Source organism: Bos taurus, chromosome 5 (assembly GCF_002263795.3).
Source record: "Bos taurus isolate L1 Dominette 01449 registration number 42190680 breed Hereford chromosome 5, ARS-UCD2.0, whole genome shotgun sequence".
In the NCBI taxonomy this organism is placed as follows: domain Eukaryota; kingdom Metazoa; phylum Chordata; class Mammalia; order Artiodactyla; family Bovidae; genus Bos; species Bos taurus.
Window position 1 is genome coordinate 107,930,166 of NC_037332.1, and position 26,352 is coordinate 107,956,517.

The 26,352-nt window shown below is 42.5% G+C and overlaps 1 protein-coding gene across 12 annotated transcripts in view; it reads left to right on the top strand.

Annotated features, from left to right (window-relative positions):
• ERC1 (ELKS/RAB6-interacting/CAST family member 1) overlaps positions 1-26,352 on the top strand; it is a 269,160-nt gene that overhangs the window by 145,740 nt on the left and 97,068 nt on the right. For all 12 annotated transcript variants that reach the window (XM_005207251.5, XM_005207252.5, XM_010805656.4 and 9 more), the window contains one exon: positions 7,785-7,945. In XM_005207251.5, coding sequence (XP_005207308.1) covers positions 7,785-7,945 — 161 coding nt within the window. The remainder of the gene's footprint in view (positions 1-7,784; positions 7,946-26,352) is intronic.

Below are 26,352 nucleotides of genomic sequence, written 5' to 3' on the forward strand. Positions count from 1 at the left end.
ATCACCAGAGTTTACAGATTCATGTCTCTTCCTTCACCCCATCAGCAAATATTCACTGAGTGTCTGCTCTGCTCCAGGCCCTGGCACTTACCTTCTTACTTTACTTCTGGAGCCACTTTGACCTTCTTTGCCTGTTAATCTGTCCTTTCCCCTGGGATCTCCCCACAATCCTTTCTGGTGATCATGGCCGTTGTTTAGTCGCCAAGTTGTGTCTAATGATTTGCGACCCTGTGGACAGTAGCCCACCAGGCTCCTCCAACCATGGGATTCTCCAGGCTAGAATGCTGGAGTGGGTTGCCATGTGCTTCTCCAGGGGATCTTCCCAACTCAGGGATCAAACCTGCGTCTCCTGAGCTGGCAGGTGGTTTCTTTACCTCTGAGCCACCTGGCAAGCCTTTCTGGTGATCAGTAAATGTTTATTCTGCACCTCGGGGTTGGAGGACGGACTCTCAGCTGTCCTGTTTCCTGTTGCCCTTCATAACGCTGTCCAGCACAGCCTTATGGGAGCCTCTGCTTCCTCAGGGCTCAGGCTGTTCAGCTGAGGTGTGAAGCTTTTCCGTGAAGTGTTTCCTGCCTCACTGACTTGAGCACCCACATGGATGACCCATCTGTCTGGCTTCTCCACTTCCTGGCCCGAGAGGTCACTGCCTCTCGGCAGTGGGATGGCCTTTCTTCATCCCACATCTGACATCCTTGATCTTATTACCGTAGTCCACCTCCAACCGCCTCATGACAGCGCCTTCCTCTCAGATCACTTTTCCTGTCACCTCAGCTTTCAAGGTCCCACGACAGCTGTCTGTGTGTGTCATTAGAGCCCCTGTGTCTTTTTTCACTTTATCCTAGCCCCTCTCTGTTCAGCTTAGATTCCTTGGTCCATTGTTTTAGTCGTCCTGATCTTAACTGTAAATCCTCTTGCTCCTGTTTCGTCCCGTCCTTTGGTACCTTCTTGTTGCTTTAGGGAGAAAAGCCCAAACCCCTCGTGAGGCCTTCTCAGTCCTTCTGCGTCTGACCGCTTCCTGCCTTTCCTGCATGTGGCCTCCCTTCTTCCCGTGTTCTCAGGGCTTTGCTTTCATCTTTTTTATCTTCTCAGATCGACATGCGCTTTCGCACTTCAGGACTTCTAAACACGCCAGGCCCAGGGGCTGGAGTACTATTTTCCTCCGCACCAGCTCCTTGACTTCCTTGGGGGATCTTTCTCTCGGTCCCCCACAGCATGGATGAAGGCCTCACGCTGCTTATCCTCATGGCATCCTGTGCTTCCTTACATGAATCTATTCATGATTACACATTGCTGAGTGTGATTAATAAATGATTGTATCTTTGTGTGGACTCTGAGCGCAAGGGCAGTCGGGAAGCATGTATGTCTGTCAGGCCCTGGTGGTATAACACAGTGCCTGGCACATGGGGGAGGATTAAGTATCTGGATCGGGGAAGAGAAGGGAGAGAAAAGAAGGATAGAAAGATGCAGAAGTGGGCCTGGGAATGCTCCCTGGAGGGATCGTTAGATGCAGTCATGGAAAGCTGTCTTAGGACTTTTGGACGCTGATGCCCTACGGCAGAGCAGCAGCATCTGTGCACGCAGTGGCACCTCACTGCCTCAGTTGGAATCCCAGCTCTGCCTCCTCTGGCTGTGTGACCCGGAATGAGGCACTTGAACCTGCTAAACCCCATTCCCTCTTCGGTAGAACTGAGGATAATATTAATACCACCTCATAGGATCCTTGTGAGAATTTAATGAGACAACACATGTAAAGTGCTTAGAGCATTTCAAAGGACTCAAATAGTACCAGTCACTATTATTCTTATTGTAATAGCTGTAATGGTTCCATATTCATAAATATGCTGGTGTATGTCTTACCACAGAAGTACCATGTGTTGGCCAGAAGAACATACTGGAATAAAGAGATTTCTTATATAAATGCTAGCATAAATCTCTTGGGAATTCTATAAATTCAAATTCTCCTGTGAGTACTGATTGTGAGACACCTGCAGCAGTTCGTTAGGAGAAGTTAGTGGAATGTGTACGTGTAGGTATGTGTGTCTGTTCTCATTCATGCTTCAGTCAGGCTTCTCAACTCAGGAGCTAGGTGACTTTTTTCTTTGGTGATTGTATAGCAGAGTGAGTCTTAATCTAGAATTTTGTTGAAATCAGGAAAACGAGTGGACTTGCCGTGTGAAAATCTGACTTATCAGTGAATGCCTAACCTCTAAATAATCTTCTTTTTGTGCCCTTCCTTTTTTCTTCTGATTATTTTCCTTTTCTCTTTGGAGACTTAGGCCGCTTATCTTCCCAAGAAATTCTGACAAGATTTTTCAGAAGCATCCTGAAAACTGCAGACAGCGTTTTGCTCTTGGTTGTGGGAAGCGTGGAGACAGCTTTGCCAGCCCCGCGGCACCCAGGCTCTTTGCTGCCTAGGGAAACCGGCCCGTGGTGAAGCCGTAACTTGTTCCCTTCTGATTCTCAGTCGAAGTTTATTAGCTTGTGATTTAAGCAAACCATCTGGTGCTGCTGGCACTGCACACTGTCCGCCTAGAGCTCCCTACTTAATGTCTTAGTGGAGGCAGTTTAGGTTACATACTTGAATCCCTGCTCTGGTCTGGACTTTTTTTTTTAATGTCTTAAAACATGTGCTTTTGAAAATCGTACTGTGACCCGAAGCACATTTTAAAATCGTGGAGAATTTCTTCGTTGTTTGGTGTGGTGTGTATTACTTCTTTTCTTCTACTCAGCTTTCATTACCTTCATGTCTGAATTGTTGTTCAGTCGCTAAGTTGTGACTTCAAGGACTGCAACACGCCAGGCTCCCCTGTCCTTCACTATCTCCTGGAGCTTGCTCAGACTCATACCCATTGAGTCGGTGATGCCATCCAACCATGTCATCCTCTGTCACTCCCTTCTCCTCCTGCCCTCAATCTTTCCCACCATCAAGGTCTTTTCCAATGAGTCAGCCCTTTGCATCAGGTGGCCAAAGTATTGGAGCTTCAGCATCAGTCCTTCCAAGAATACTCAGGATTGATTTCCTTTAGGATTGACAGGTTTGATCTCCTTGCAGTCCAAAGGACTCTCAAGTCTTCTCCAGCACCACAGTTCAAAAGCAGCTGGCGCTCAGACTTCTTTATGATCCAACTCTCACATCCATACATGACTACAGCGTCTGTACCCAAAACTACATAACAACTATTGTAAGGTGGGCATGAAACGGGATGAATGTCCGAGTGGAGACAGCTGACTGTGTTCTCTGGGCCTGTGGAAAAGTAACAGAAAGTGAAGAATTTCAGTTTGGCTTTGAAGCTGTTTCCCTGGCTTGGAGCCAGAGTATAAATCAGGTGATTAGTTGGAAGTCCTGGTTTACAGGACCATTCTTGCATTAGATGCCAAAATGCTTTAAAGGCTATTTGGATAAATGTATGATCTGAGGTGGAACTACCTTGAGGGTCTGGCACTCAAATGGATGGGAAATTAAGCAATCCTTAAGAAAGCAATGTTTTACTAACAAGCAGAATTCTGTGAGTGTAACTTTGGAATGAAAGGTAGCACATGTCTGTAACCATGGCAGACTAGATGCTGGGAAAATAATTCCAGAGAAACAATTGAGGATGGCTAATAAAATATGCATTCATACATTGTCAAGAATGTAGGGCATTCTCAGGCCAGGGGGTGAATTGAGAAAGAATTCAAAGATAAGTTATTGTTAAGCTGTTGAACTTAAATGCTGGGTTTTCATCTTGGCAGGATGAAAGAAAAGGTCCATGGTAGCCTAAGGTGAAGAGTCTAACAGACAATCAGTTCTCTCTTTTTGTAAAAACGGTCCATGATGCCCAAAATTGGTCCTATGAAAACACTAAGAAAATTAACTGGTCTTTGGTGAGACTAAAGAGAAAAAGAGAGAAGGCTCAGTGAGCAACTGTTGGAATGATCCAGGGCTCATAAGTCCTGCAGGTATTAAAAAGAATAGGGGTATCATTGCCAGTATATTTGAAGGCTTAGGCTAAATGAGCAAATGCCAAGAAAAATGAAACTTTAGCAAAACTAGCTAAATATGAAAAAGAAAACCTGGAAAAAAAGAATTGGTAATAAAATTTTTTCCCACAAATTTCAAGCCCAGAGAGTTATATTGGTGATTTTTAATAAACATAAAGGAGCAGATAATTTCATTCTTACGGTAGCAATTCCAGAAACTATAAAAGGAGGGACGTGTTTTATAAGGCCAGCATAATTTCCCATCAAAACTTGACAAAGCTAATGCGGGAAAGGAAAAGTTTAGGCCTGTCTCAACCATGAACATAAATATAAAAATTCCTAAACAATATATTGCCAGTCCACAAGTGGTGTATGTGAAAAAGAAATGCTTGAAGTGAGGTTTATTCCAGGATTACAATACTGGTATCATCAGAAGATGAATTGCTGTAGTTTGGCACAATAAATTCCACTCTTTTCACACAGTGGAATATCATACAGTCATGAGAACTACAGAACTACAGTTTGACCCAGCAATGTAGATGAATCTCACAGATGTAACACCAGTGCTTAAAAGTATATACTATGTAATTCCATTTGTATAACCTTAAAACAAATAGACTAGAGTGTTGCAATAATGGTTACACTTTACCTAGAAAGGGGATATGAGGGTGGGGGTCCTGGTGATACTCTGGTTGTTGGTTTGCGAGCTGTTTACATAGATTTGTTCACTTAGAACTCTTCAGATTGTACATTTATTATTTGTGTGTTTTTAGCTCAATAAAGGTTTACTAAAAGTTTTAGATACGTAAGAGTATGTGTAGAGTGGGCTTGGGGCTTTCCTGGTGGCTCAGTTGGTAAAGAATCCGCCCGCAATGCAGGAGACCTGGGTTTTATCCCTGGGTCAGGAAGATCCCCTGGAGAAGAGAATGGCTACCCACTCCAGTATTCTTGCCTGGAGAATCCCATGTGTTGGGGGCCAGAGTGAGGTACTCCGCCCATGGCAAAGGTCATGAGGAAGGAGGCTCGACATACACAAAGGCGGGATCGAGCCTCAGGAGTCCCCCTGGAAATCCTCGAGCGTCTATCCCCATAACCAGAGCCTGCCTACTTTACTACTTTGTGCTCTTACCTACACCTCTGACTTTACGGGGGGCTGTCCCCCACCACCTCTTTCAGAGAAGGAGTTAACCTAGAGCTCCAGTCAATAAAAACTCTTGGGTGTGACAAGAGTGTTTTAACCTACAAACTCCTCTGAAGGTTCTCTAGCCTGCCTGACAGGCTCGTCGGGCCACATGTGATTGCTCACAGCCTCCCGACTGTGAGAGGCACGAGATGCTTTAAACCCTCTAAAAACAGGTTCTTTAGAGAAGTTAGAAAACTATAAGTATAGTGGGCTAATTAGAAATTGTGTTGGTAAAGGGTTTTTCATTTGTTGAGCCAACGTTTGTTGCTAAGTCTCCATATCCCCTGCCCTTACACACATTAATGAATATATAGAATTAACCTTTGATATTAATCACGTTAGACCTTAGGCTAAGTAAATTCTTTCCTTAACTAAAACCCACTACACCCTCACCCTGTAGGAATGTAACTTTATTTGGGTGGCGTCTGTTTTGAGAATAATCAGCCCTGGAGAAATAAGTGTCCGCAGGCCCCCCTGGCCAGAAGATGATGTAACACCCCTAAGACCTCTGTATACCTTTGTATGAAGCACCTGACTTGGATAAAAGTCAGGACTGCTGACCCCGCGTGACTTTTGCATAACATCTCAGTGTATAAAAGTAGACCATGGAAAATAAAGAATTGGGATCAGTTTCTCGAAATACTGGTCTCCCCATGTCGCTCGCTCTCTCACTCTGGCTGAGTCTCCATCTGGAGCGCGGAACCCACCATGCTTACTAATTACGCCTGGGCTTCTAAGATCCGACCGGGGAGGCCTCAGTGTCTCCTCTCCTTCGGGAGAACGGAAGGACGCCTGCGGCCTACGTAAGTGGTGCAAACTTCTTGTCTTGAAGTTTTATTGGTCTCCCGCGTAAACTAAGCTACTCAGCCTCTTTTCTCCACTGAATTTTCCTACTGAGCTATCCTTATTCTATTACTCTTTATATCTTTAATTAATATCTAATTGAAGCTATTGTATCCTGATCCTCGCCTATGCCGTCTCTCCTTCGAATACCCTGGGTCAGCCGGGGCTGGTCCCCGGCACCCATGGACAGAGGAGCCTGGTAGGCTACAGTCCATGGGGTCGCAAAGAGTCAGACACAATTGAGCGACTGTAACTTTCACTTTTCAGAGTGGGCTTACCTTTGTATAGAAAGAGGAGGAATAATGTATTATACATGCTTGTGTATGTATAAGGTACCCCTTCAAGTTACCTAAGAAACTGATACCATAGCTTGCCTGGAGCAGTGAAAGACAGGATATGAATTAAACTGATAATGCGGAGTCATCTTTATTGACAGTCTTCAAAAAGGCAAAGCCTTTTTGTTGTAAAGCTTGCAGATATGTGAGTATATATCCGAGGAGATCTGCATAATAACACAAGTCTTCAGAGCAGGTGGGATAGTCAGAATGCTATTGGCTGAGAACAGTAACTTGACCACTTCTGAAAAGATACTCAAAGTAATTCAAGCGCCAGCAAACTAAATGTATCTGTTTACTGTTAGTTTTTAACAGCTGTTTGTTGTTGTTCAGTCCCTCAGTTGTGTCCGCCTCCTTGTGACCCCGTGGACTGCTCACGCCAGGCTTCCCTGTCCTTCACCATCTCCCAGAGCTTGATCAAACTCATGTCCATTGAGTCAGTGATGCCATCCAATTGTCTCATCCTCTGTCGTCCCCTTCTGCTCTTGTCCTCAGTCTTTCTGAGCATCAGGGTCTCTTCCAGTGAGTCTGCTGTTACCAAACTACTTATACTCAGCTTTACCTCTGAAAAGGATTGTATTAATAACCAAGATTATTTCTTGTCAGTAATCTTCTGATTGGTATACTTGGCTGTTTGGTTATCTTGCTGAGGTTGCTTTTAGGTGCTAACAGATACTTTTTGTCTGCATATTTTGGCCTCTCGTTTATTTAAATGATTCTGATTTTTGGAACCACATGGTAACTGATAAAGCTCTGGCCTTGCTCCCCTAGTTTCCTGTTTCTTCTCAGCATCTGTCCTCTTTCTCTCTGGTGTGTTTACAGGTCTTTCTCGAGCATCCTGTCTCTTCTCCATCTGGTCGTAGAGATACATTTCTTCTTTTCTTTCTGCCTTTCTTGAGAAAACTCTACCTACCTGGCTTTAGAGCAAGAAATTATCGATTGAATTCTAGCTGTTCCTTTAGCTCAAAATTCTTGGTGATGGTGTAAACAGAAGAACCTCAGTTTGAACAAATAAAAGTGACTCATTTATATTTATTCTGCATCTGGTATTAGTCAAGTTTAATAGCTTTTGTGTCCTAAAACCCTTCTAGAAATGTTTATTATGATTTTGGTCCTTATATTTTTATCTGCATTATAGTGTTATTTCCATGAAAGTTTCTGGACTATTTCCAAGTAAGTTCCTTTAAAGGGGTTGTCTGTGGCAGAGTGTTACTTCTTGAACTGATATTCTTGCATTTATCAAAAAGAAAATGAAGTTCTTTGTGTCCTGAAGTGGAAATGATTAAGAGCAGCCATGGGAGATGCAGTTCTTTACCTGCCACGTGTGTGTGATACAGCGAGAGCAGGATTTCCGATGTGCGTGTCTTCAATGTTGTTGGCCCAGGTGCTGCCCACCGCCCAGCTCCTCTGACTGTCTCCACCCTGGGCCCTCAGTTTCTGTCTTTTTCCGTATCCCTCGCAGGTGGAAGAGTTACTAATGGCCATGGAGAAGGTGAAGCAGGAGCTGGAGTCCATGAAGGCGAAGCTGTCCTCCACTCAGCAGTCGCTGGCCGAGAAGGAAACGCATCTGACCAACCTCCGGGCCGAGAGAAGGAAGCACTTGGAGGAAGTGCTGGAGATGAAGTAAGTATTTTTACCACGTTCTCCACTCGCCAGCAGTGCTGGTCCTCGTCACTTTTCATCTTCTGGCCGTTGGCTGCCCCGACACACTTAAGGCTAACCTGCTCCTTAGATTTGGGACAAATCCTGGTCAAATAGAAACAGGTTTTGCCTCCTTCTTGTTGAAAAATAAGTCCTCTAGAGTATGTATCTGTGTCCAGTTGTATCTCTGAAACTCCTAAATCCACAATCTCCTTGACCTAAAGTCAATAGACGTTCTGAGCCCAGCCAGCGCTTTAAGCTGACATCATCTCTTGTTTCCTCCTACTTTGAACCATCAGTAAATGTTGACTGTGAGAGTTCAGAGAAGCTGAGGGTCTGCTGTGACACCTCAGTGTGTGTTTTCATGGGGCGTGATTGTTGTGATGTCACGACAGGGGCCAGGAGTTGAGGAAACAGATGATGAAAGTTGAACACTTTCCCATTGCGAAGGGACAGACCCAAAGATACCCACTTCAGTCCCTTGTTCATTATTATATCAGATAGCCTAGTTCTGCAGTACATCAGGAAATAATAAAATTCAGAAGGAAGTAGCAGAATTGTCTTTATTCACTGACAGTATAATCATCAAGCGACACATAAAAATCAGTTGTTTTTCTCTATGTTCACAATCAGCAAATGGAAACTGAAATTTTAGGAAATGTTATTTATGATGACATCGAAATGCGTAAAGCACTGCAGAATAAATTTAATAGAAATGGCACAAGATGTCTACATAGAAAACCCCAAAATATTAATGAGAGAAAATAAAAAATATCTAAAAAAATACAGGGATATGCCTAGTTCATGATTTGAATTATTCAAAGTTTAAGCTGCCCATTTCCCCCAAGTTCATTTATTATTGCAGCACAATCCCAGCCAGTGTCACAGGGAGCTTTTTGTAGAAACTCACAAAACTGGAATTTTAAATTTGCATTAAATTGCGGTGGATCTAGCCAAAAAACAGAGTCAGTTTTTACTGCCTGACTTGTAGTCTTGGTATACAGTCAGTAATAAAAAGTGTAGAAGGGTGTGAAGGCTGACATGTAGAAGAACGGAGCAGAATAGAGAATATATTACAGACCCACTGGTACACGGTCACAGGCACCAGTGTAATTTAGCAGGAAGCACTATATGATGCAGATACAGCTCAGTGCTATGTGGCAGCCTGGATGGGAGGGGGTTTGGGGGGAGAATGGATACATGTGTATGGACGGCTGAGTCCCTTGGCTGTTCACTTGAAACTATCACAACATTGTTAATCAGCCATACTCCAATAAAAAATAAAAAGTTAAAAAAATAAAATAAATGATGCAGATACAACTGAATGTCCGTAGGGTAAAGTGAGGTAGGGACCTCATACATATGCAGAAATTAATTCAAAGTGAATCATATACCTAAACATAAAAGGAAAAACCACAGACTTCTGGAAGAAAGTGGGAAACTTTGAAACAGGCAAAAACTTTTCTTTAGTACATATAATATACTAACCATAAAAGAAAACAATTGATCAGTTGTACATCATCAAAATTAAAGGCTGTTCTTCAACAGATACCATGAAGAAAATGAATGGTAAAGGTATAAGGTATTTACATGAAAAGGATTTTCGTATGTAACTCTGCAGATGATCGTTAAATTTCTAGGCTATTTTGTCTGTTTCTGTAGGATTTACCCTATTGCATTAATCATTGATTTGTAAACTTTGTCAGCTTCCTCTATACTCCTGACATTTGGAAGTGTTGCTCATCTTGAATTCTGAGCAGCAAGCACAGTACCCAGCACACTGGCACTCAGTAAATATTCTTTGAATTGTGCCGAATCACTCTCCCATTATGTGTTCTAAGAGGATTTGTAACCAGATCACTGATGGTTTTAAACAGCCTGCATATTGTTTGTCCTTTCTGCACATTAAACCTTTAAGACAGATGGAACGTTGTTTAGATCCGGAGTTCTTTAGAGTTCTTTTCTCTCTGGCTTAATATTCTAGGAAGCTATTTTGTTAGGATGCCTGTCAGGATAGGAACAGTTGCCGAGGAAACATCTGTAATGTACACCTCGAGTTTATACCAGAGTCACTGTCGGGGAACAGGTGAACCCCTCCTCTTAGCAGAGGATGTCTTTGCTGTGTGTGCGGAAGCAGTGATGGCTGGCTTCGTTCTGTTTCTTCTTTGCCTTTTCTTCCACATAATGACATTCTCCCAGGACCCGTGGACGTTGGTATAATTTTCCACGAAGAATTAAGTTACTTCTTTTCAATGTTTGTGGCCATATGTGTTTGATTGGAGATACTGTTGGTCTCCAGAGCAGGGTGGTTACTGCCTAGCAGAGACAGCAGTTTGATCTTAAATTAAGCTTAGCTTTACGGAGAGGGCAGTGTACACTCTGCAGTGAACCTACCAGAGCACAGCTGCCCACTTGGGCTCGGGGGTTGGGATCACTTTGGTGTTGTCTCTCAAGCTCACAACATTCCAGACAGACCACAGTCCCGTTGGTCTTCCTTGTCTTCAGCCACATCTACCCTGCACACCTTCCTTCTCTCTCACCATTTCTTGTTTTTATCATGCTGTCTTGCTTGTTTATATTTCCTATATGTTTGCATTTTCTTAGCTCACTTATAAAATATTTATAATCCTCGAATGTGTCTTAATTGCCTTTATCCGGTGTTCCAAATCTGGAATTGACAGTTAATGTTATGAAAAGAGACAGTAAAAACAGGACAGTTCTCTCATAAAAGTGTGAGTGACTCATTCAAAAAATATCTTACACATTGGGGAAATAGTCACGATACAATGTTAAGTAAAAAAAAAAGGCAGAACCCACACTATAAAACTGATTTTTCTGTGCATATATGGGTGTATTTTTAACAAAGATAATAAAAACTGGGAAGAATAATCCTCAAAATGTTAAAAGTACTGATCTTTGAATGGTGGAAATATGGATCTTTCTCTTCTTTCTTTCTCATACTCGTTGCATTTTCTAATTTTTCCATAATAAGCATGTATTAGTCTTAGATAAAACATGGCTGTCCGTTGGGACAGAACAGGGCTAGTATGGTTGATTCAAATGTGTGTTTGGATATTATTTATTTACTTTTTTAGAAAAAGAATCAAGCTGTCTATGCATTGTCTTGTGTGTGTGTGTGTGTGAAAGGCAGATATTTTTATAGAATTGTATTTGTCTGAAGGTTTTGTTTCCTGAAAGCCTAAAATACCTGAAATGTGTTATGTGAAGAGAGTTTTTCATTTCAGTTTTCCTCTGTGGAAAGCATGTAATGTCATCCATGTAATATGGTAGGTGCCTGTGTATGCCTGACTGTTTCTGGACTCCGTGTGGTTTTCCATTCACCTGTATGGCCGTGTTAGTTGGTCACTGTTTTATATACTGTTTTAAGTTCTGGTGTATGACAGGCAGGGCTTCTGCGGTAGCAGGAAGTAAAGAATGGTAAAGGTGGTCAGAGGGTAAAGAATCTGCCTGTAATACAGGAGACCCTGTTTCAATTCCTGGACAGAAATCTCCTCAGTGTTCTTCAGTCAGAATCACCTGGAACTTTACTCTTTCATAGAAATTTTACAGTGACACTGACTAGATTCTTCTTGAAAAAAATTCCTTTGGGGACTTTGATAAGAATTTGCATTTTTTATAGACGTAACAGGCAAAATTAGATATTTTTATAACAGTAAGTCTTGCCATCTACTTACATAGCCTATTTATCCATTTATGTTTTCTTCTATGACCTTCATTGGTATTTTGTGCATTTTGCCAGCAAAATTCTCACACATCTCTTATTAGATTTATTTCTAGATAGCTCAGTTACTGCTATCATGAATATGGGCACTTCTGGGTTATTTTAGCTCATGCTTGATCCCTCATTGTCATTTTCTGTTTTATGGAGTGTTTTCATGAGTCTGGAGCAAGAGGGAAGGGTCCTTATATGTTGGCTTAGTTCGTAATATTTATCAGAAATTTAAGTTCCCATTTAAACCAAATTTATTTTCAAAATTTTGGTTTTTTCCTTCTGTCAATTTTTTTGGCCTTTTATTTTTTGTATATTTACATACTTTTCCTTCTTGAAGTCTTCAAAATCCATAACAAGGACTTTGATTGCTACTTTTTAGACAGAACATCTGTTGCAAAGTTTTTGCCATTTCTTCAGGGATGGGGTAAATTACAACTCTCTTAAACCAAAATTTTATGTGGAAAGGCAGCAAGAGGGAGTGATGAAAGATGTGCTGGCCCTTCTTCGTCTCTGTTTCTAAATGTTGTTTTGTTCTCTTAAATTTCTGTAAGGTGGGGAGTCGATTCTGCCTAAGAATTTTCACCTTTACCCAAACTCTGTGTGTGTTGTGGAATAGTTTATTTTTCCAGTATACTGTAAAGAAAAAAACCTTTCTGTTCCCAGCCTGCTCACGATACAGAGCTCCTGTTGCTTTGGCTCCGAGTTCCATTCTGCCTCATGATAAACACCTTCGTATCTCATTCTGTCTTAGACTCTGTGGGCTCTGGGAGCAGGCCCACAGAGGAGACTCACTGTGCTGTCCAAATGAGCCATGACAAGCATGGGAGTGGAATTCGCTGCTGGGAAGTAGACCAGGTGGTATTCAGGGGGCTAGTTCCATGTGGTAATTGCACAACCCATCTGTATGAAAGCAGAAACTAGAGGAGTGACGCTTTCTAGCCACTAATCTCTTGGAGAGATAAGACAGTCACACTGTACTCGTGTGTTTCCATTTCCCCACATAAAATTGTGCCGGAGGACATTTCTTTTTATTTCTAGGTCTGATTTTTTTTAAGTTGTTTTATTTTTCTTTTATAGGCAGGCTTAACGTGACTAAACCCCTCAGTATGAAGACCCTAAGGCACCAGGGTCAAGTCGTTGTGTTATTAAGTGGGTCCTCCGGCCCGTTCTGCTGGGGATGAAGCCCTGTGGCTCAGGCTGTCAGTGGTTCCAGATGTGGAAGAGGACCTCATCAGAGGGCTTCTTCACCAGAACAGATACACACATCCAGTTGGGCCTGTGCTAATTGAGGGAGTGTTTTCCTCCCCTCTTACTGTTGCTCCATCTGTTAGAAAGTATCCAGATAATTGCACAACACATACAGACTTTGATGTATCCATTACATGCAAACAGTGGAAGTGCTTCAGCATGCTTGTTTTGGGGACAGTTCATCCAGGGACAGCGGGCAGATCCTTCTTCTTACCAGCCACCATTCTGGGATGCCCAGATGGGTCCAGAGGAAGAGCAGCCCGGAAGCCCATGTGTCACCCACCAGAGGTCACTCACACCCATCTCTGTTGTCATGGAGACGAGGGCTATATTACCAGTGTCAGCGGTTGTCAGTGTCTTTGTATGAGACACCACCCCAACCTTACCCCGCCTCCATACCCCTGCTCTGAAGTTTTGAACAGAATGCTTTAGTGAGACTGTAGAATCACATTAGATAAGGTAGTTGTTGATTTTTAGTGCTCAGGAGTTGGGGAACACGGGCTTAGTTGTTCCACGGCATGTGGGATCTTCCCAAACCAGGAGTTGAACCCATGTCCAGCAACAGCAGCAGCCCCTATATTGGCAGGTGGGTTCCCAACCACTGGGCCACCAGGGGGGCCCTGCACATTGGACTTTGAATGAACTGACTCTTCCCTGTATTCACCTGGGCTGTTGTTGGTGTGAAGGCATGTCTTGGCCACAGCATTATCTTCTCTTCCTACCGTGTTTTAGCATTGGGGGCTTCCCCATCTTGTCTTTGTTTTCACTTTTAAAGCATAAGAAAGATTCCAGAGCTGTGCTTTGTTTTTATTTTAAACTAAGACCAGAGCAGCCTTTCAGTCACCGGTCACTGGCTAGTTACATCAATGATTCCTTTATACTTCCCAAGAGTTTTTATTTAAAACTGAGCATTTTTACTTGCTCTGTAGGTCACAGGGATCATATCCCCTGTGGTATTCCTTCTCGACTCAGCTTCTTAAAGAATTGTTGTAAATAGAGGCTTTTAACTTAGACCTCTGCGTTTCACGGGTTCGATCAGAACCAAACCATAGGCTAATAAAAAGTTCCAGGTGAAATTACTGTGGTATCCTATTGCATTCTGGGCTTCCCAGGTGGCTCAGAGGCGAAGAATCTGCTTGCTGTGCAGGAGACGTGGCCGTGGGTTTGATCCCTGGGTCGGGAAGTTCCCCTGGAGAAGGAAATGGCAACCCACTCCAGTATTCTTGCCTGGAGAATTCCAGGGACAGAGGAGCCTGGCAGGCTAACATCCTTGGGGTGGCAAAGGGTCGACGCAACTGAGCGACTCAACAACGACAGCAGTCTTCATACTGATAGAGCTGATTAGAGTACGTGACTATGTTTGCAGCCAAGACCAAGCCTTCGTGATGTTTCTCTCCTGAATTAAAGCACAGCTGATGACTACAGGCAGAGAACAGGACATACATTCTGTGTAGAAGGCAGGAGAGCAGAAGGACTGAAAGGAGCCTGTTTATCTCCCTCGTCAAAACTTGCCAGTCAGATAACTCTCATGGGAGTGAGGCTGGGAGCTGAGGGGCAGACGTGGAGAATGAGGAATGTTATCCTGAGAGGAGGGGGAACGTTTCACAGGGATTCAGGAGGCTCATAATCAAGTTGGTGTTTCATAACTTCTAGCAGTCGGGTGTCATTCCTGATGTGAACTTTGAGGATAGACACACAGGGTCTGAATCTTCCTTCTCACTTAAGTGTGCTTGCTTGGGCAACCTGGGATTTCCAGGAGCCCTATAACAGATACAACTGCATTCCAAGAAAAAGGGACCACTGACTTCTCTTCCCTGTTCCATTCATACGGTGTTAAATATATTCATGTTTGCTCTTCTCAAACTGCAGTGGAGTTAGGGGCGTGAGACCGACCTTGGTTGAGCAGTAGTTACTCTGATAGCATATTTCTATCAGTCTGTCCCTGCATTTGATGGTTTCTGGGAAGTTGTAGCTAGTAGAGTGGTGGTTGTTGTTCAGTTGCTAAATCTTGTCCAGCTCTTTGTGAACCCGTGGACTATACCTTGCCAGGCTCCTCTGTCCTCCACTGTCTCCCAGAGTTTCCTCAAATTCATGTCCATTGTGTCGGTGATGCTATCTAGCCATCTCATCCTCTGTCGCCCTCTTCTCCTCCTGCCTTCAGTCTTTCCCAGCATCAGGGCCTTTTCCAATGAGTCAGCTCTTCATATCAGGTGGCCAAAATATTGGAGCTTCAACATCAGTCCTTCCAATGAATATTCAGGGTTGACTTCCTTTAGGATTGACTGGTTGGATCTCGTTGCAGTCCAAAGAGTGATACATAATGCTTAGTCCAGCTTATTAAATTATGCTGCTGCTGCTGCTGCTGCTAAGTCGCTTCAGTCGTGTCCGACTCTGTGCGACCCCATAGACAGCAGCCCACTAGGCTCCCCTGTCCCTAGGATTCTCCAGGCAAGAACACGGGAGTGGGTTGCCATTTCCTTCTCCAATGCATGAAAGTGAAAAGTGAAAGTGAAGTCGCTCAGTCATGTCCAATTCTTAGCGACCCCATGGACTGCAGCGCACCAGGCTCCTCTGTCCATGGGATTTTCCAGGCAAGAGTGCTGGAGTGGGGTGCCATCGCCTTCTCCTAAATTATGCTATGTTAGTATATATATAGCCCATCTTTTTCATTGCAAAAAGTGGTGCAATATCTTGGCTTATTTTTCATAAACATACTCAACAGCGGAACAGTTTTTCCAGTAAGTGTTGCAGTTAGTTCTTACTCCTCCCATCCTCTCCTCTCCTCTCCCTCTCTCTTCTTCTTTCCTAGTCTTTGTTTCTTTCTTCTGTTTTAATAAACATCTATAGTAATACCTGTGTTTCAGGAACTGTACTGCTGCTGCTGCTGCTAAGTCGCTTCAGTCGTGTCCGACTCTGTGCGACCCCATAGACGGCAGCCCACCAGGCTCCGCTGTCCCTGGGATTCTCCAGGCAAGAACACTGGAGTGGGTTGCCATTTCCTTCTCCAATGCATGCAAGTGAAAAGTGAAAGTGAAGTTGCTCAGTCGTGTCCAACTTAGCGACCCCGTGGACTGCAGCCTACCAGGCTCCTCCATCCATGGGATTTTCCAGGCAGTGTAATTTTGAACAAGATATATTCAGTCCCTTTATCTAATACTCTGTTGATATGAGGGCATGTTAAGCAGGTAGGAATTTAGTTATGATTGTAATATCTAATTAACAATAAGTTTAGTATTAAATTAAAATTCCTAACAAGGAATCTGAGCTCCTCTGCAGTGATCTTCTGGGTGAGCTGGCATTTAAGACTGGAAATGGTGTCAGCACAGTGGCGACCTGGGGCTCCCTAGCACTCTTCTCTCCGCCAGAAACATCAGCTTGAACGACTGTCCCTGCACAAAAATACCATTACAAGAGTCAAGGACTCACATTGAGGGATCCAGCCTCTACGTGAGTGAAGCACAGAAATAACAGTGCATTGACGAACGAAGGAGTCTTAATACATTAGTAATAGCTCAGTAAGCTGGAAAACCACTGGAAATAATTGAAAGATCTACATTGAAGAAGGACCTGAGGCATGGGTAGGAATGCTGTCTGATGGAAAGGTATTAGAGAAAAACAGAACTTCCTAGGCAGCAGAGTCAGCATAAGGAGAGGCCCAGTGGTGGGTGGGCTGAGAGTGCTCAAGGGTCTGATGAAGGCCATTGAGATAGCGTGCAAGGTGAGGTGGAGTATTCAGGATGCCTGAGATGGGCAAGATTTACATCACACAGAGCCTCCGAGCCCGTGTCAAGGATGTTACATGTGAATCCTGAGGTAATTGCCTTAAATTGTAATTTTTGCCTTCTTTCTTGTTAATTTTTATAATTATGACTTCATATAATGTAGTGATTGACATGGATACACTGCTTTCTTATTTTCCCATTGAGATAGTCTTTGGTCTCATTTGTTATGAATGAACCAGATCCCTCAGATTACTGTTTCAGCTGCATCATGTGAAGTAGGTTGGTAACTATCATTAGAAATCTAAGGTGGCAGTGTTTCTTGGTTCATAGAGTCGGTTGCAGAAACCTCAAATAGTAGAGCTGAGATGATCAAGGGTAAGGAATGTTTTCTGGTCATAAGATACTAAAGGCTTTATGAACTTAGAGAACAAGAGGGACATGCCTTTGGTCTTTCTAGATAAGTCTAGGAAAATAGTTTATCAGTACAATTTTTATTGTCACTTGTAATCTAAATCCATTGTTGCTTTACTAAAAGGAGTCTTTCCTTTGCCTGCATGTATCACAGGCTTTTTTCCTGTATGGGTTCTGGGTTACCAGAATTTAACGTGTACAACTTATTTTAGACTAGGAATTTCCTGGAGTGGAACTAAATAAGCACTATTATGGTTTTGTTTTGGTTTTTTTTGCTCAAAAAAAAAAAAAAAGTAGTTGCATTATTGTATAGAGTTATCAATTATCTTTCCGGCTCTTTCTCTTGAACTAATCATGCCTTTCTTCCTTCCTGTGGAGATACATTATATAACCAAAAGTGTTTTCAACAGCTGAATAGACTGGAATTTGATTATGTTTGAGTAATATAAAAATGTTTCCATTGACTTTGTGATTGGATTTGTAGTAGGGAAAATTAAACCAGTTATTGGTTATGCTACCCAGGGTTACATAATTGCATTTTGTCTTTTGTGTCTCAGCTTGGATGTTGGATAGCATAATTTCTTCCGTTAGCAGTGCATTTTCTTCTGTTTGTGGCTGCCATTTGTATGGTTCCATTGAGGGCAACAATGGGTGTAAGCGGGACTGTTTATCTGTGATAGGGCTGTGGTGGCATACACCATTAGAGTTTCTGTTCTGAATTTAGTACTGCTGAATGCCCTTCACAATTGCACTCATCTCACATGCTAGTAAAGTAATGCTCAAAATTCTCCAAGCCAGGCTTCAGCAGTACGTGAACTGTGAACTTCCAGATGTTCAAGGTGGTTTTAAAAAAGGCAGAGGAACCAGAGATCAAATTGCCAACATCTGCTGGATCATGGGAAAAGCAAGAGAGTTCCAGAAAAACATCTATTTCTGCTTTATTGACTATGCCAAAGCCTTTGACTGTGTGGATCACAATAAACTGAAAAATTCTGAAAGAGATGGGAATACCAGACCACCTGACCTGCCTCTTGAGAAACCTGTATGCAGGTCAGGAAGCAACAGTTAGAACTGGACATGGAACAACAGACTGGTTCCAAATAGGAAAAGGAGTACGTCAAGGCTGTATATTGTCACCCTGCTTATTTAACTTCTGTGCAGAGTACATCATGAGAAACGCTGGGCTGGAAGAAGTAGAAGCTGGAATCAAGATTGCCGGGAGAAATATCAATAACCTCAGATATGCAGATGATACCACCCTTATGGCAGAAAGTGAAGAAGAACTAAAGAGCCTCTTGATGAAAGTGAAAGAGGAGAGTGAAAAGTTGGCTTGAAGCTCAACATTCAGAAAACGAAGATCATGGCATCTGGCCCCATCACTTCATGGCAAATAGATGGGGAAACAGTGTCAGACTTTATTTTTTGGGGCTCCAAAATCACTGCAGATGGTGATTGCAGCCATGAAATTAAAAGACGCTTACTCCTTGGAAGAAAAGTTATGACCAACCTAGATAGCATATTGAAAAGCAGAGACATTACTTTGCCAACAAAGGTCCGTCTAGTCGAGGCTGTGGTTTTTCCTGTGGTCATGTATAGATATGAGAGTTGGACTGTGAAGAAAGCTCAGTGCCAAAGAATTGATGCTTTTGAACTGTGGTGTTGGAGAAGACTCTTGAGAGTCCCTTGAACTGCAAGGAGATCCAACCAGTCCATTCTAAAGGAGATCAACCCTGGGTGTTCTTTGGAAGGAACGATGCTAAAGCTGAAACTCCAATACTTTGGCCACCTGATGCAAAGAGTTGACTCATTGGAAAAGACTGTTGCTGGGAGGGATTAGGGGCAGGAGGAGAAGGGGATGACAGAGGATGAGATGGCTGGATGGCATCACCGACTTGATGGACGTGGGTTTGAGTGAACTCCAGGAGTTGGTGATGGACAGGGAGGCCTGGTGTGCTGCAGTTCATGGAGTCGCAAAGAGTTGGACACGACTGAGCGACTGAACTGAACTGAATGCCCTTCGGTGCCCTCTGCTTGACCTCTGGTTTTAAGCAGGAAGGATGTTAGAAACAAGTGAAAGAAAGTGGCATGTTTGCTTATTGACCTCCTAACCCATTGGAGATGATTTCAGAATGTATTTATTTCTCAGAGAAGAAAAGCCATTGTTTTTAAAAATACATTTTAATCTATTTACATACATAATTTAATATATTGACTTCGGCTGATTGTTTCATTACTCCTTGAAAAAGTACCCCTGTCTGTTAAATCATATGTATTTTTAGGCTTCAGTCATCCTCCCTCTTTTTGAGTAGTTCCATTCTTTCACAGGAATTGAGTTTGGTTTTCAACATTTCACTGTTCTTTCCCATTCACAATCCAGATCCCATTAGTAAACAAGGGTGAGGCTGTGGGTTTGGACAGGCAGCCAGCCCTCCTGTTGAGAACTGTGTCACCGCTCCACTGTGCCCAGCAGTTCCACTCCTCAGTTTAGATGGGATGACAGGACCAGCATCAGGCCTTCAGAGGCATCCCCTACTCGCCTCCCATTCCTAATTCAAACTGTATACAAAATTGAGCAGAATATGTGTGAAGAGGATCCTAAACAAAAAAGTAGACTTTTTTCCCATGACCGTTTCAGTACTTTTCCCAAAATTTCAAATATTCTTTTCAGGTATTGTTCTGTCTCCTTGGCTGTAGTGGTGGGCACGGACCTATGCAGGTGGTGAGCATCCTTCATTCGGGCTGATTCAGAGATGACCACCCATCAGGACTTCAGCCTGCTTCCTGCACACACTCTGTTAGAAAGATGAGAAGGATACCAAAATTTTAACTCCAGGAATATGAGTCATTCACTGTAAGAGCCTTCAGAAAGTTATTTAACCTCTTTGGGCCTCTGTTTCTTCATCTGTGAGATGAGAACACTGGTGCTAATAGAAAAGTGGGCAAAGAATATGAATGCGTCATGAACAAAATATGAATGCAGATGGCCAGTAACACTACGGGAAAATATTGTGTCACGTATGACAAAAGAAAATTAAAAGATGCCTTTCTCAAATATCTCACACAAAAGGACAGATATGATAACACCGCCATTACAGTAAGAATATGTTTTAAAGTATATACAGTAAGTTATGAGCCTGACTAAGCTATTAAGCATTTCTGCAGTGAAATTGGGTTTATTTATCAGAAGCTTTAAAAGCAGACCTTTTTGACTTTGCAACTCTACTTCAAGAAACTTGTCCTTAAAAATGTACACAAGTGCACAGTGACTGGCCTACTGGACTCATAACAGGTATTTTAAACTTAAACTAGTTTTTTTTTTCTTTCATGCATTAATTAAATCACATGGAACTGTATAAGACATAAATATATAATTTACTGTCAAACCTTTCTCCTTCTAGAGAAAATGTAAGCCACGAGCATTTAGTTTATTTTCACATTCGTGTTAGAAGGATAATGGCAACCGTCTCTAATTAGATTCAGATATGTAACTTTTAAAAAAAAAGTAATTGTGGCAGCTTTCTTTGTTCATTCATCTGTTTTGCTTTAATCTGTCCACTTGTTGGTGTCAGTTTTACCTCTTGTGAAGCCTCCACGTTTTTCCAGATGAAACTTGCCTAACTGTCTGGTTCCATGAGGGCCTTATGCCTCTGTCTTCTGTTTCTTCTTTGGTTTTTAGAGTAAGTAGCATACTCAGAGGGTTTTCTTTAAGTTTTTAAAACTTGAAGCTGTGGCCTGTCCCAAGTTTATCCTTAGACTTTTTCCTTTCCACGTGCTGTTCTACCTGTAAAATAGTCTGTTCATTTTATTCTTGATTTGGCCTGTTGAATGATAGAAATAGATAAGAGACAGATGGTGTAATGGAGTTTACAGGAAGACAAGAACATGAATCATGGCTTCTCCTTTCATCACTTCATAAAAACTGATAGCAATTATTTTATCTCTAGAAGCACAGACCCACAGTTTGGAATAGTAACATTTTTTTTTTTTTTTTACCCTAGTGTGCACTATTAGGGTAACTGAGGACTACTATTAATATTAAATATATGAGAAGCCTTTTGGACCAGCTTCTGCTTAACCCTTAACCTGCTTACCAGGTTAATTGAGGCTGTATTTTCTCTCTGCTCCAGACAGGGACTAAGAGCTAGGACAGCTGTGAGACCACTCCTGACACACCCCCAGGCATTGCAGCTGACTTGCTGAGTGACTGCTTAAGTTAGTTTGTTTCCATTCTTGTTTATTCCACTTATTCAGGATATTGTAATCATGCTTTTTATCTTTTATGAAACCAATGATATTCTTGTAAGAAAAAAAAAATTTTTGTGAAACTAAAGCTGAATGTTTTGGAGAGAAGATAAAAGTAAAAATCATTGTTTAAAAATCGTTGCTGAATTAGGTAAAAGTGAGGTAATCGTCGACTAAGGAGGAAATTTTTTTTTAATATAAAAATGTTTGAAACTGAAATTGCTTTCAAATGTCTTTAAGTACCAGCCCTTCTTCAACAGAACTGGGACTTGAGAGGGTGCTTTCTGTACAATGCAGGGTTTAAGGCATTGGCTCACACAGTGAGCTTTGGCCCTTTCCTGCATCAAAAGCGCCAGCGGTGAAGAACCCGGCTGCCAGCGCAGGAGATGTCAGGAGCGCAGGTTCAATGCCTGGGTCAAGAAGATCCCCTGGAGGAGGGCATGGCAACCCACTCCAGTATTCTCGCCTGGAAAATCCCACGGACAGAGGACCCTGGCGGGTTGCTGTACACAGGGTCACACCGAGTCGGACGTGACAGAAGTGACTTAGTGCACATGCACGTACATTTTTTCATTCTTTAATGAACCTTTTTGAATCAGCAGAATTGAGTTATCACAGAAAGGGGCATCTTGTACAGTGTCTTATAATTCGTTGATTCTGGCAGCTCCAGAAAGTGCAATTTTTATATAGAATATTGTCTTACAAATGATTTATAGAAGCATTCTAAATAACTGATTCTCAAATAGTAAATAATGAAAAGCTACAGCAACTTTTCCACAATGTGTTAAATCTTAAACACAAACTAGGATAAATTTATTCATATAAATTTGGTTTTAATTCCAAAGACAAGTTTATTAAAGCAGGGGTCCACAACCTCTGGGATCTAACGCCTGATGATCTGAGTGGAGCTGGTGTAATAAAGTGCACAGCAAATGTGATATGCTCGAATCATCCTGAACACGTCCTCCTCCCTGGCCCGTGGAAAAATTGTCTTCCACGAAACTGGTCCCTGGTGCCAAAAATGTTGGGGACCGCTGTATTAAAGAATATTGTAATTTTTTGCAGTTGGAAAAGTCAGGTTTTTCCCAGCCTTTCACAAACACTAATTCTAAACCCAGGAAGTCACGACAGCTGCGTTGGGACATGACTTGCCTGGGTTTGGTAATTTACTGAGATACCTGCCAATTGCAATTAGAACCCTCCGAGCTTAACCAGGATAGACTTAATTATTGGCTTGCTATATTTAAGTCAGAAAGAAAAGCTCATAGAGGAATTTTGTACCCATACCCTGAAAAAAAAAAAAACGTGAAGCTGGGTTTGGACTAAAATTTCATCGCTTTTGTGGCTAATGAGGCATGCAGTAAATTGGCAGGCTCAGCCCGCTCTGAACACAGCGGTGCAGTGTGCGCCTTCTAATTCCCAGCCCTCGGGAGTCCAGCAAAGGTCACAAATTAAACAAAGTCAGGATTAATCAAAACTACAATCAAATAAAACCCAATCATTAATCCTCTCCTGAGTTACAGAGGAGCGATTGTGTCGGCGTGTGAGAAACAGCCGGAGAGGGCTCTTTTGTAGTCCGCAGGAAAGTCCACATTAGGCGTCAAACAGAAATATGAAACCCTGCAGGTGAAGGAGCCGAGAGACACTGGCAAGTTATGCAGGGTTGCCAGTGAGCCTGGGGAAGATTGAAAGGGCTGTTGGCAGGGGCCGGAGAACCTGTAGGGCTCCGGAGAGGGGGCCTTCTACTGAGATGAGCACCATTCGCTGGGAAGCTTAGTGTTTGGGGCTAGCAGCTCCAGGCAACAGTCTCGCCCAGGTTCACTGCCAAAAATGTACTGTGCGATTCTCAGCTCTCAGTAATTGTGAAGAAGAGTTTCTGGAAAAGCATTTCCTCTATGGGAGTCATTAAGTGTTTGGAGTATGTCAAACCCAAGAAAAAGGGGCAAGTTCCCAAAGTTTCCAAACAAGAGAACCTGCAGCCCGTGTTTCTTCCATGTTTCTGACTTTTGACCTGACTGATGCTTGCTTTATTGTTATTGTTGTTAGGTTGCTAAGTCACGTCAGACTCTGCGACCCCATGGACTGCGGCATGCCAGGCTTCCCTGACCATCACCAGCTTCTGGAGCTTGCTCAAACTCATATTCATTGAGTCAATGATGCTATCCAACCATCTCATCCTCTTCCACCCTCTTCTCCCCCTGCCCTCAATTTTTCCCAGCATCGGGGTCTTTTCCAGAGAGTAAGCTGCCCTGAGTATTGGTCTCCCAACTCCAGAGAACTGAAGTGATCTTAAGTGTGATTCTTTGTTTGTGTTTTTTCTTTTATTTTCTTCCCCAAATTTTGCATCTAGTACATTATTTGGGAGTGTTTCAGTTTACCCTGTCCAATCTCTTCGTCACTTCAGATGGTCAGCAATTATAAAAGATAAACTATTTACTGACACAAAGGTATAGCCGTGAAAGTCCTTCTTTTTATATTCTTAACGTGATTTTAAGTGACTTAAAATGACTTCATAGAGTATTAATCTAATTACTCTCTAGACTTCCTTCTGGGATGTTGTAAAAATTCATATTCAGAAGCATGCTCAAAGGTGGTAACTCATTCTGAAGTTAATACACTATCTGCTTTTCCTGCAAGTCTCTAGATGACCTTTGCTTAAATTCACTGAAGTCCCTAGACATGTCATATGTATAGGCGCACACACTGCATTCTGTGTTACTGAAGGAAGTCTCACTTAATAATACTTCCCTTTCTATAGTACATGCAGAACATTTTGATATTTTATTTCTGTTTCACTTATTTCAGCAATTAGAACAGCACTAAAGTAACGATATTCCTGTGTTCTTTACTTTGTTTCTCAAGCATTCTGGTGTGATTTCTGTCTTTGAAGATGTTGCAACGCTTGAGGGTTTTCACATATTTCCTTAGGAGGTCCGCCTCCACACAGGCTGCCTTATCCAGAAACGTTACGGTTTCTGCGTGTGGACTACAGCATGCACGGTTATGCCCCAGGTCTGCAGTTTGTATTCCATTCTACCTATGTAATATAGAAGAACTGTCCAATGTATACAACATTCACAAATATTTTGGGGGTAACTTGTAGCTTTCATTTTAAAATTTTCTGTGTGTGCAAAGCTTAGCTGGCAATTAAGTCTTTTATTATTTAAAAAATACTGCAGACTTAGGGGTGCATACTTAGAGGGTAAAAGCAAAGAAAAGCAGATGAGTAGTTACTAGGATAAGGGATGGAAACAGGCAGGACTTCTGGGCACTTACGTGCCCCTGTCTTGGTGGTTACATGAGTGTTTGTTTTATGATGTGTCAGTTTACATGTGTACGTTTTATGCACTTTTCTGTATGTGTTGTATTTCTAGTAAAAACAAAAATGTTAATTAAAGAAGAGAAAAAAATACAGAGAAAAAAAAAATGCCACGCACTCCTCCCAGAATGATTCGGGTCTCCTCTGACTCTCCTGCTCACTCACGTTATGATCGTGTGTACTTGACTTGTCTCATCCTCTTTCGTAACTTGTACCTTCACGCTGATTCTTGCTGGAATTTCCTTTATTGTCTCCTGTGTGGTCTTCTTGTCTTATTGTAATACATGCATCACATCGCCTGACATAATGATTGGTGTAAAATTCAAATCCGATGAATCTTCGACTTAAAATCTTTCGGTGTCTGTATCTCCTCCCTTTATGTCCCCACAAAAGATTTACTTTCTTAGTATGGTGTGTTCAGCTCCCTGTGATCTCTCTTTTACTTTCTGCTACCCCCACAGGTGGTTGTGGTTCATATATTCTCATTGCTGTGTAGTGTTCCCACCTGTGGCTTTACTTTCTTTATACACTTCAACCATAGATAGAAATTTGGAAATTTCTATTTAGAAATTTGTTTTCTTTATACACTTTCTTTATACACTTCAACCATAGATAGAAATTTGGAAATTTCTATTTAGAAATTTGTTTCCAGTTTGGGTATCTTACAGAAAGACCACATTAGATTTTATTTACCTCTTTACTTGCAGTCTCTTCCAATAGGTTCTGAATTTATTGAGGCTCTCGTTTTAATCTTGTACCTTCTAGCATGTTACATGGCATGTGAGTGTTTTTTGAAAGAATGGAGAGAGGGAGAAGGAAGTGTAATCCGAGGAGATAAAGAATTGAGAGTTCCAGGTTTTTGTTCAGATCTGGTCTTGACTGAATCCGTCCACAATTTTCTTTACGTGTTCTTATTCAGGAAGTTATAATGTTGTGACTGAGGCATGGGAACCCCTCAGGTATTCTGTCCTGGGTTTAGCTTAGTTTCTTCATATGCAACAGCTTTGTTTCTTTTCTAAACTAGAAGCAAAGCTGAAGCAAAAAGGGATGCCTCCCCCACCCCTGTTAGCTCATAGTCACTCTAATAGGAAGCAGGATTGATTAATGGGGTGGAAAATACAGGTTTGTTTTCTTTTAATGCATTTGAAACAAGTGAAGTCAACCATCGTGATCTGCGGGCGTTCTGTATGTGCCAGTTCACCTGCTGCTGACAGTTATTCATAACTGCACACGTGGTACTCAGACACAGCCGACCCAGCCGTTCGTGAACCTGGGAGGGTGGCCCGGCTTGAGACTCACCTCCATGCACATCCCAATAGGGCTGAGCCGAGAGCTGTCTGCCTGCTCAACACAGGTCCTCCTCGTGGCCTGAGGAGGCCCCTTGCTCCCCTCCTTTGCATGGAGGGCTGTGCAGTCTGGCATCCCTGTGATGCACCTTGTGGAAGAAGCCCGTGTGCTGGCTAAGCTCCATTTAGGTGTGAGCAGTAGTGCTCATGAGTTCAGTGTTCATGAGTCAGCAGCACACGTTAAATACAGTTGTGGTGGTTTAGTCGCTCAGTCATGTCTTGATTCTTTGCAACCCCAGGGACTATAGCCTGCCAGGTTCCTCTGTCCATGGGATTCTCCTGGCAAAAATACTGGTGTGAGTTGCCATTTCCTCCTTCAGGGTATCTTCCCAACCCAGGGATTGAACCCGCAGCTCCTGCATTGCAGG